Source organism: Ascaphus truei, chromosome 2 (genome assembly GCF_040206685.1).
Source record: "Ascaphus truei isolate aAscTru1 chromosome 2, aAscTru1.hap1, whole genome shotgun sequence".
Lineage (NCBI taxonomy): Eukaryota > Metazoa > Chordata > Amphibia > Anura > Ascaphidae > Ascaphus > Ascaphus truei.
This window is the reverse complement of record NC_134484.1, coordinates 293,006,342-293,018,523: the sequence shown is the minus strand read 5'-3', so window position 1 is coordinate 293,018,523 and position 12,182 is coordinate 293,006,342. Positions and strand designations below refer to the sequence as shown.

Below are 12,182 nucleotides of genomic sequence, written 5' to 3'. Positions count from 1 at the left end.
ACCAAGAAGGGCGCCGATACCATTTCCAGGTCCCCGGAGGCTATTCTTGCTTTTGAGGTACTCAAGAAAGCAATCCGGACACCTCTCTCCCCTTAACTTTGAAGGTCGACACCTCGGACGTGGGAGCTGGCGCAGTTCTTTCCCAGAGGACTTCCCCCCAAGAGAAATTCCACCGCTGTGGGGTTTTTTTCGTGGAAATTTTCTTCTGCCGAAAGGAATTATGACGTTTGTAATCGTGAACTTTTGGCCATAAAACTGTCTCTCCAAGAATGGAAGCACCTTTTGGAGGGTACCAAGGAACCAGTTGCTATCCTCACTGACCACAAAACGTTGATGTATATCGAGGGGGCCCGACGTCTGGGATCCCGCCAAGCTCGGTGGTCGCTCTTCTTTTCCCACTTTAACTATACCATTTCATATATTCCTGGTACCAAAAATGTCAAAGCGGACACTCTCTCTCGTTAGTTCGCCACAGAAACCGAAGCTAGTGAAACCACGGAACCTATTCTTCCTGCCAAATATATAATTTCCGCTAACAACTTCGATGTGTTGGATGAAATCAACAAAGCTCAAGCTCACATTCCCAGCAGGTTCAGGGTACCAGAAGGGCGCTTATACGCAGCTCCATGCTTTCGCCATAAAATTTTACTTTGGGTTAACTCTTCTAGAGCAGTCGGTCATCCAGGCTTTAAAAGGACAGCAGATCTCATTAAACGGACATTTTGGTGGTAAAGATGAACAAAGATATTCTCGACTTTACTAGTGCCTGTCCTGTATGTGCCCAGAGTAAAACACTCCATCACAAACCGTCTGGACTTCTCTTACCTCTTCCCATTCCGGAACAACCCTGGAAGCATATCTCGATGGATTTCATTGTCGAATTGCCCAATTCCAAAGGAAGGAACACCATTCTGGTCATAGTGGACAGGTTCTCTAAACAAGCACACTTTATTCCCCTCAAGGGTCTCCCTAATTCTGCCACTCTGGCTGATGTTTTTTCAAAAGAAATTTTCAGATTACATGGCGTTCCCATTTCTATTGTCTCTGACCGTGGATCTCAATTCATCTCTAAATTCTGGCGGACATTTTCCCAGAGACTCGGAATCTCTCTCTTGTTTTCCTCAGGATACCATCCTCAAACCAATGGTCAAACCGAAAGGATGAATCAAACTCTAGAACAATATCTAAGATGCTTTGTATCTGATTCACAGGACAACTGGGTGGATCTCTTGCCATGGGCCGAATTTGCTATCAATTCTCTCAAAAATGAGTCTACTCAAGAGTCTCCCTTTTTTATTAACTTCGGTTTCCACCCCAGTAGCCTTCCTGTCTCGCCTTTTCCTTCGGGCGTTCCTGCGGCCGACTCTCATGTTGCTAATCTACAGGAATCTTGGAAAAAAATCCTCAAAACTCTACAATCTGCGGTTGCCAAACAAAAGACCAAGGCGGATCGTCATCGTCAACCTGGGCCTTCTTTCAAACATGGTGACAGGGTGTGGTTATCCTCAAAGAATATCAGGCTTAAGACGCCTTCACCTAAACTATCTCCGAGATTCCTGGGCCCATTCAAGATCTTAGAGAAGATTAACCCAGTTGCTTACCGTCTTGACCTGCCTCCCACCATGAGGATTCCTTCCGTGTTTCACGCTTCCCTCCTTAAACTCTTTGTGCAAAGTTCTTATTTTCCTGTTCCCTCTCGGAAACCCAACCCAGTCTACACCCTCGGACAACAGGAGTACGAGGTCAAATCCCTCATTGATTCCCGCTGGTCAAAAAACAAACTCCAGTTCCTGGTCCACTGGAAGAGCTATTGTCCGGAAGAACGTTCGTGGGTACCAGCACGTCGTATCCATGCCCCAAGATTACTCCAACTATTCCACCAAAAGTTTCCACAAAAGCCTTGGTTGGATCGCTCGGAGATTGATCCTCAAGGGGGGGGGATACTGTGATGTTTCAGGGGATTCCTTCCCCTTATCTCTCCCTCTGTCCCTTCCCTTGCCAACCACCCTGTGCTTACCCACTCCTGTCCCGCTTTTTCTACCTCTCATGCAGCCCCGTTGCCTCAGCGCATGCCCCGCAAGTCTCGCTCACCCACGCGGTCCCCGAGCCCCTGCGGCAACGCTCCCCGCTCCCAGACTCTCTCAATGCCCGCTGCTATTTCCTCACCTCTGGTGGCGATCCCCTCCATTCCTCCGCTTCCCTCCGCTGGTGTGCCCGCGGTGCTCCGCGCGTCTCGTGACGCAGCCTGTGCGCGAGCACTCTCAGTTTTTAGAGGGCGTGCGCACATGCCCCTCTTCTAAGGCCTGTCACTCTCCCGACTCCTCCTCTCATTTCCTGCAAGCCATCACCCTTTCTGACCCCTCTGTCTCCTCCTCTTCTCCTCCTGACCTATCCCTGTTGTCTCCCACTTCTCTCTCTGCTCCTCCCCTCTCTCTCATTGGTGTGTCTTCCTTTATAATCCCTGTCTGTCCTCTCTATCATCGCTCTGCATAGTTCCTGTTATCCCTGTGTGTGCAGTCCTATGCTTTGCTCCCTCTGTGTTCCTGCTTGTACCTGCTCCTGTGTTACTTTGGATTTCCCTGGCTTTGATCCCTGCTCGTCCTGGACTACCCTGCTCTCTTTAACCCTTGAACCTTGCTACGAACTCTACTTTGCTGACCTCTGGAATCCTTGGACTTGGCTTATGAACGTCGACTACTCTGCTCTCTGTACCCCTGGACTTTTGTGCACGGGCATTATCCATTCGTACGTTTAACCCTACAAGACGTTGCAAGTATCCTAACCACTTTTCCAACAGGCCCAGCAACGCTATACCACCCTCCGCGCTCGCTCCCACTGCTGTGGGTGTGTGGTGTAATACCGTTCCCACCTCAGTATTGGGGTCTTGCCAGGTTTGCGGGCATAAGGCGTGAAAGCTAGCCTCTCCTCATAAGTTAGAATGTCCATCCCCTTTATTAATTCAGCGGCTCTTCTCTGCACTCTCTCTAGTTCCATAATGTCTTTTCTTATGATTGGTGCCCAAAATTGTACTCCATATTCAAGGTGTGGTCTTACTAATGCTTTGTAAAGAGGCATAATTATGTTTACTTCCCTTCGATCCATTGCCCGTTTGAGGCTAGATAAGATCTTGTTTGCCTTTGCAGCTACTGCATGACATTGGGCACTATTGCTAAGTCTGCTGTCTACAAGCACTCCTAAATTCTTCTCCATCAAGATTCCCCCAATATATCTCCATTAAATTTGTATGCCGCCTTTTTATTCTTGCATCCCAAATGCATAACCTTACATTTATCTGTATTAAACCTCATCTGCCATTTACCTGCCCACGTTTCCAGTCTCTCCAAGTCCTTCTGAAGAGAAATTACATCCTGCTCTGATTCTATTACCTTCCACAATTTAGTATCATCAGCAAAGATAGAGACTTTGCTCTCGATGTCAACCTCAAGGTCATTAATAAATAAGTTAAAAAGCAGGGGTCCCAGTACCGATCCCTGAGGTACTGCACTCACGACTTTAGCCCAACCTGAAAAAGTTCCATTTATGACAACCCTCTGTTGTCTGTCCTTTAACCAGTTTTCAATCCAGGTGCATATATTATTACTGAGTCCAATTTTCTTTATTTTGTACACCAACCTCTTGTGTGAAACCGTATCGAAAGCCTTTGCAAAATCTAAGTAGACCACATCAACTGCATAACCCTGGTCTAAATTCCTACTTACCTCCTCAAAGAAACAAATAAGGTTAGTTTGGCAAGATCTATCCTTCATAATTCCATGCTGACTATTACTAATAATTTTGTTTTCCATAAGGTATTCCTGAATATTATCCCGTATTAAACCTTCAAGTAGTTTCCCTACTATTGAAGTCAGGCTTACAGGTCTGTAATTTCCCGGTTGTGAACTAGCTCCCTTTTAAATATAGGCACCACATCTGCTTTACGCCAATCTTGTGGTAAGGAGCCTGTGGAAATGGAGTCCTTGAATATTAAATATAATGGTTTGGCTATTACTGAGCTTAACTCCTTGAGAACTCTTGGATGTATGCCACCGGGGCCTGGTGTCTTATTTACTTAAATTTTTTCAAGTCGCTTATGAACTTCTTCCTCAGTTAACCAATTGTTCATTAATATGGAGGTTGTGGCTTCCTCCTGCGGCACTACTATTGAACTTGATTCTTCCCTGGTAAACACAGAGGCAAAGAATTTGTTTAACACCTCAGCTTTTTCCTTATCTCCAATAATCTGCCTACCCATCTCACACTGAAATGGTCCTATATTTTCTTTTCTCATTTTTTTGTTATTAAGGTACTTTAAGAACTTTTTAGGTTTGACCTTACTTTCTATTGCAATCCTTTTTTCATTATCCATTTTTACATTAAGTCCACTTGTTTTGGAGTCTTATCATTCTGAGTTCAAATATATATATATATATATGTTATCGGAAATGCATTTTGAAATTATCATTAATAGCTTTCCACTGATAAGGCCTATACTAAGTTGTTCCAAACTTTCATGCAATATTTTAAAAGATCATATAACAGCCACCGTTTTTTTGCTGTTAATGCCTTTTCTTAGGGATGCTATTTTAAGAAACGTTTTACACTGTGTTGTGTGCACAGCTATTATGTATCATTATTGAGAATCCATGAAATTTTAATTAATGCAATTACTACACATTGCAGTTAATGTTTGTAACCCCTCTTTATTTATATATTTATGTATGTACAGTATGTGTGTGTGTGTTCTTCAGTTTTAGGTGATACCTTTTTTATTTGGACTAACAATTTGTCATAGGACAAGCTTTCGTGAGTTCTGTGACCAATAAAAAAGGTAATACTGAAGAACTCCTTTAGGCTGCATTATCGCAACTGGACTAACATGGCTATTTCCGTGTATATATATATGTGCACACACACACACACACACACACACACACACACACACACACACACACATACATACATACATATATAAAACAAAAATATTAAGGAGCGCCTATTATAACAACCTGCCTAACTGTGAGTGAGTATGCTACTGTGTTGATACAACCAATGGGGTGGCCAAGGGGGGGGGTAATAATAAAAAGTGGATCCTATGTTGCTAGGTATAATACATATAATATAAAAAAACTTTAATGAAAAAAATGCTGTGAAAAATATTTTAAAAAGTATATTAAAAAATGTAAAAATAATATTAAAAATCTAAGATAGATACCAAAACAAAACCTTAAAAAACATAGAGTCCCGTTCCAATAAATAGCAACCAGATACAGGCAGCCCGTTTGAAGGGGATCACAACTCCCTTGGAAATACCTATGAGAGAAAAAGAGAAAAAAACAGGCGCACACCTAGTGCATTAAAGTAAAACAATGATTTTATGGAACATTAAAAAACAGACAAATGCCCACTCACAAATCAAACGGAAATAACAAGCAGTTATGAGATTGGCCCTCATACACTGGCGACACACTTTATTCGAGCTCGGCTAGTCCCACGAATTCGGGTATACCCGGGTGTATTGAGGTTTGTGACTGTTTTCTGCCCGAGTGCATTGAGGTATTTTCTAGGCAGGGATTGAAGCATTTTATTCCCACTGGCTGCAATACTGCACAGTATATATATATATACTGCATTACAATTCATGAATTTATGCCATCTGGTAGACACGCGAAGCATTGCAGCCTATTAAATCCTAATCATTATCATTTAACAGATCAGCCGCCCGTCAGCCAGGCATGAACCCAGGCTGGGAAGGCAAACACAACGGGGCTTGTCAGAGGTGGGGAGCGGCGCATTCCAGGTATCTGCCAGGTACAAACTGGGCATTTGCTCGAATAAAGTGTGTCGGTGCAGTAAGCCTCCGGTAGCGTCTGGAACAGCAATCGAGTCTTCTCCTACACACGTGTTGCGCAGTCTCCTTCACCGGAAGTGACGTCCTCCCGGCGTGTGCCCCGCAACAGGAAATCCCTCCGGGAGCCTCAGACTTCGCCTACTTCGTTTTGGCTGCTGCACCGCCAGGAATAGTGGAGATCTGCCCGCTCCTTCTGGTCTGGCTTGCCGCTCTCAATACTGCATCCGCAGTGCACTGAGTTCAGTGGGAAAGTGCCTCCTCCGTCTCAGCCACGCCCTTGTTGCGGGGCACACGCCGGGAGGACGTCACTTCCGGTGAAGGAGACTGCGCAACACGTGTGTAGGAGAAGACTCGATTGCTGTTCCAGACGCTACCGGAGGCTTATGAGGGCCAATCTCATAACTGCTTGTTATTTCCATTTGATTTGTGAGTGGGCATTTGTCTGTTTTTTAATGATACATATATATATATATATATATATATATATATATATATATATATATATATAAAAGAGAAAAGAAAACAGGCGCACACCTCGTGCATTAACGTAATAACAAATGTTTTATAGAACTTAAAATCAAGCAAATGCCCACTCACAAGAGTACTGAAAAAATAAGCAGGTATGAGATTGGATCGCATGTGCCAGCAACGCTGTCCAATAGAGAAGATGGCGTCCTTTCGTGCCTCTCCTCCGTGTTACTGGATGGCCGGAAGTGAAGTCCTTCCAATTCGGTGCTCCCTTTGAGGTGTCCCTCCGGGAACCAGCAGCTTCAGAGTCTTGGTGCCGGCAACAATAGCACGGGGGACCAGGAACCAGCGTCTCTCCTCCAACAGCACCAAGATCATGGGCAAGTGACAGCTTCAGTCAAGCTGCTGGTTCCCGGAGGGACACCTCAAATGGAGCACCGAGTTGGAAGGACTTCACTTCCGGCCATCCGGTAACACGGAGGAGAGGCATGAGAGGACACCATCATCTCTATTGGACAGCGTTGCTGGCACATGAGAGCCAATCTCATACCTGCTTATTTTTTCAGTACTCTTGTGAGTGGGCATTTGCTTGATTTTAAGTTCTACTGCACCGACACACTTTATTCGAGCAAATACCCAGTATGTACCTGGCAGATACCTGGAATACGCCGCTCCTCACCTCTGACAAGCCCCGTTGCGTTTGCCTTCCCAGCCTGGGTTCATGCCTGGCTGACGGGCGGCTGATCTGTTAAATTATAATGATTAGGATTTAATAGGCTGCAATGCTTCGCGTGTCTACCAGATGGCATAAATTCATGAATTGTAATGCAGTATATATATATATACTGTGCAGTATTGCAGCCAGCGGGAATAAAATGCTTCAATCCCTGCCTGGAAAATAACCCAATGCACTCGGGCAGAAAACAGTCACAAACCTCAATACACCCGGGTATACCCGAATTCGTGGGACTAGCCGAGCTCGAATAAAGTGTGTCGCCAGTGTATAAAACATTTGTTATTACGTTAATGCACTAGGTGTGCGCCTGTTTTCGTTTCTCTTTTTTTCACAGATATATTTAGGGAGTAGTGATCCCTTTGAAACGGGCTGCCAATACCTGGATGTCATTGCTTTTGGAACGGAACTTTGTTTTTTCAGAGGTTTTTTTTCAATCATTTTTACATTTTTTATGTTATTATTATTGAATATATGGTTTATTTTTAATTGATAGTATTGTGTTAAATTAACATTACACCAACTCTGAGATTATAGGTTTTAGCAGGTATAATTTGCTGTCATCACATCACCGCACTAAACGCTTTCACGGTTGGGTTAATTAGTTCTTCAATTTAATAGCCTTGTTCAGGATATATTAGAGGCGCTACTTCACTCTTGTTTGTTTCTTTTGTCATATATATATAAAATAAAAAAATAAATAGATGATACCGTTCTGTGGCTAACGAAATGCTTTTATTTGTGCGAGCTTTCGAGATACACTGATCTCTTCTTCCGGCGATGTTACAAAGGCACCACGCGCGGGGCTGTCAGTAGCTGTAGACTAATAGGGGCGGACTGATACCTCTACATGTGTGTATATATATATATATCTCGAGGGTGGGGGCCTGAGTTCACCTCCCCTTTTCTATCTTGCTATAACAGTGCACTAAAATCAGACATCAAACCAGACACAGGAGGACCAAACCATACCCGTGGTATAACAGTGTGAGAGGCCACTGCCCTATAACCTTAACACAGATTTAAAAACAATTTATAAAATAACCCTTCCCAGTACCCAGCGCTTGCGCAATTGTCCCAGCGATATCCCTGGGCCCCAGTTACTGGTTAGCCCCAATGTTTGATGAGCAACGTTAGGGGCCAGCTGCTTATATGCTGGGTTCCCCATAGGCAATTGTACTTGCGAAGATTGCTCCTTTGTGTCAGGTTACTCACGCTTCTACTGCCCTTTTGTGGGCTCGGGCGGTTCGGTCCCGTGGGGAGCGGCCAATCTGCAGTTTTATACAGTTGGTAAATCTGTGCCTCTTAACAGGGGAAGCACACAAGTCTGTCTGTATCGCAGTCCTTATGGAGAATCCCTGCTTCTTGCAGATAGGATTTAGGTGTTATTTCCTTCTCAGGGATGAGTGTTATCTCTCTCCCTTGATTCACTTCATCACATTTTGCTTCCCTCAGACCAACTGACCTTTCTGATCAACTGCCTAACTGACTTTCTGCCTAATTCTAATTCATTGGTCTGACCAAGTCGCATGCTCCTATGTGCACGTGACATGGTCAGAGCAGAGGGTTATGGGAGTTAGTCTATCTGCTGCTGCTCTGTGATTAGTACATTCCCAGTAACACACAGTCCATTCCTGTATCTCTTGCTACTGCTGTTGTTGTCTAGGTAGTTTAATCAATACACACAGCTATAGTCAGGGACGCTACGCATAACTGGCACAATAAATGAACAATGATGCATGTATTGATAAATGTAGAGCTGTAGCATGGAATTGTATTTCACTTCTTACTTGATTTCATATACAACATTATAGGCTGGACATGGAGGACAATTCTATCTAATTGGCACACCTATACTAAGACAATTAAGAATTTCAAATATTTCTAACTGCAAGGTAAGAAAATATGATTGTTTACAAGTTTATTATGAGAGTATGGTGTCTTCAGTGATGACTAAAATGTGACATAAAACATTTAAGTATGGAAATATTGATGTCAAAGCACAGGACAATCAAACAATGTTTAATTTTTGAAATATAATACTCTACAAACTATTGAAAGCAATTATGTTCCATTGCTAGTTTATCATCTTTATTTTTTTAATTTAGCACAAATGGGTGCTATATGCAGACTGCGGGGAGGCATCTGTGCGGGGCGCGATCACATTGCCTAAAGGCATTCATTGCACCCATATACCGCACAGACGGCAGTCGAAGGGGGCGCGCGTTGCACAATAAATCAGTTGAAATTGATTTCTTGGCGCAAAGGCAGGTCACGTGAGCGGTTCGCCCAATGAGGGTGAACCAGCTCCGTCACACCCCTAGGCATGCCCCCACGGCGTGTCACAGCACCTCACGCGGGTGACATCACAGCCTTTGCATGCCCCCACGCGGGCGAAGGCTGTGTGGCCTTAGCCTAAGAAGCAAGATTTAAAATATTCATATATATGCCACTATGTAAATTGAAGCAGATGCAAATATTTGCTCAGTGTTTTTGGAGCAAATGGCACAATTTTAATACATACCTTCCATTGTGTGCTTTGAAAGGGGTCATTGGTAGGGTAAAAGGAGTAGCTTAGTGGAAATAACATTGACTTCGAACAAGGTAAACCCAAATGTTACAATAGCTCTCCTTATGAGATTTGGCAGGTAACAGAGCCATATTGATAGGTGGTATGCTATAAGAAAACATATTCTTATCACTATTTGAGCTAATTTATGGGCCATAAATGACCACGTGTACAAACATACAGAAGTAGCAAGACTTGCTGTCCTTGGCGACACAGATTAACAAGCAAAAGTCCCTGGTACCGGAGACAGTACTGCCACGATAGAGCAACGTGTGTCCATTTTGTGGGACCCCAACAGTGTTAATCCTTTGGTGTTGCTACAGTTGCGTGACCACGTGTCACATTGGCACTGAAGACTGTTAGGTTTGCTACATTGTAGTTGGTGAAACCTGGGAGTACCTCTTTCATTTGTAAATCTGCAGGACAAGTGTGAAAAAATTACTTACACCGTTTATATTGGTATAATATTTACCTTCATTAAATTTTTAGTACGTATTTATCAAACTGCCTTACCATTTCTCAACAGGTTCCTTCCTTATTTGAATCTATTATTCCAGACTGTATTTCCTCATACAGTCTAGCAGTACAAGAAACTGACATGCTTAACATATCAGACATTAAGAACACTGTGGGACTCGAGGATAAAATATATCACCAGTGTGGGAAGGCTCAGTGCTACAATGGCAGAGGATTTGTAGTGACCCTTGGTAGGTCAAGGTAAGATAGTAAGGTGGAATTCACAAACATTGAATGTGAAACATAGACAGTTATTTTATCTTACTTTGTGTACTAAATTCTTGTCTTTAACTCTCTTCATTCATTAGAACTGAAGCTAATTCAGCTCTACTTAATATAAGGAATCACCGATGGATAGAGAGGAGGACAAGAGCACTCACCGTACAGTTTGCCCTTTATAATCCTCCAACTAATCTTTTTACCATGATATCCCTGCTAACTGAAATGCCAGAATCAGGTGGCTTAATTACATCATCATTAATTGAGTCTGTCAGAATCTACCGCATTACCACTATCTTGGATTATTTCACTATGGCATTTGAGGTAAACTCCTGTGAATCAGTTTACTATATTTATATTTGGAGAGAGACAGACAGACAGACCGACCACATGGGGCCTATTTTAGTAGCTTTGATTTTCTGACTGCCAAATCAAACATTTTGGCATGATCCTATCACACGGGCTGACATTTATTATCACGATATTCAGAAAGCGTTATCGAAAATCAGAAACCGTGAGGTAGGAAAATGCCAAACCGCTCAGGATAACAGTGCCTTTATCTCTGTCTTTTTCTAAATTCTGCCCCTGCGATCTGTCTGCAGTCTGTAAGAGCTTCACAGACAGAGCTACATCTCCATGCACAGCTCTTACATATGACTGCGCTGTTTTTATTTTATTTTAAATGCACAATATTGAAGCAGGGGGTATCTGGAGCTGAACCGCATTAATTTCAGCTTTGGGGACCCACTGCTTCCCAAGTTACAGGCCCCGGTTTGGGATGCCAATATCTCCCTGCATTGTTTAAATCTCCTGCGTCACGTGACATGGAAATGTAAACTTTGCAGGGATGCTGGCATTGCGGCGGTGAAAGGGTTAACCAGGCCAATAATAAAGTTATTATGCCCGGCTGGTTAACCCTAAACCAGGTTGGGACAGAAGGGGTTAAAATGTACTGTCAACCTAATACCATGTTTTCCCCTACACTACCTTTATTGCCCCCGTTTTGCAGCTCACAAGTTAGCTGCAGTAGTATGAATGAATGAGAAATGTGTTAACTGTATTTGCGGCATAAGGGAAAGCCACTAGCGCTGTGCCATGCGCTAAATTGAAGAAGTAGCTGCATTATAGATAGGTATCAGTTTCCAGACCACAGACGTTGAAACCGCAGAGTCAATTGAATATGTGGTCTGCGGTCTAGCTGAATTGCCTGCTTGATACATGGTATCCTGCCGTTGAAGGTGAATTGGTGGGGCGCGTCAAACCCAGCACGGATACATTGTACTGTATGTCGGCTTGTAACTCAGACCGATTATAGGTCAAACCGCAACCCACATTACAGAGCCCCTTCAATTAAGTGGATAACTTGCACTAGGAAAGAGCTAGCACTCCATTTTTTGGAGTACAGATAGGTAAAAAGAAACAATGAATATACATATGAGTTTTATATTTGTTGCATATACAGAACATACATTTATACATAAACTGTATTCCAATGGTGATTTAAATGCAAAAGCAGGAAACCCTTTCCTGCCGGTCCGGCAATGAATCCATTAACATGCCCATATGTTATGGATGAATGAGCTGAGGGATTTTTCATCTCTGAACTTTAAAAGGCACCCTGCTGAGTTGGTGCCCCAGTGTCTATGAGAAGTTCGGAGTTGAAAAGCCTCAGAGACCCTATGTGTTAGGGGGGTCAGGATATTGTTAATTGTCCGATACCGGTGGGAAGTATGGGCACTTCACACTTGGTAGCCAAACCCCAGACTTACTTTCACCAGGTAAAGTGTTGGGCCCGGTATGGTAAGGAGCTCAGGTGTGAGGTTAGCACA

The 12,182-nt window shown here is 43.4% G+C and overlaps 1 protein-coding gene across 1 annotated transcript in view; it reads left to right on the top strand.

Moving 5' to 3' along the window:
* Nucleotides 1–12,182, top strand: part of LOC142488220 (polycystin-1-like protein 1) — a 128,841-nt gene that overhangs the window by 108,994 nt on the left and 7,665 nt on the right. Inside the window, exons 6-8 of the mRNA XM_075588593.1 lie at nucleotides 8,864–8,944; nucleotides 10,145–10,335; nucleotides 10,443–10,677. Of these exons, the coding sequence (XP_075444708.1) occupies nucleotides 8,864–8,944; nucleotides 10,145–10,335; nucleotides 10,443–10,677 (507 nt within the window). The remainder of the gene's footprint in view (nucleotides 1–8,863; nucleotides 8,945–10,144; nucleotides 10,336–10,442; nucleotides 10,678–12,182) is intronic.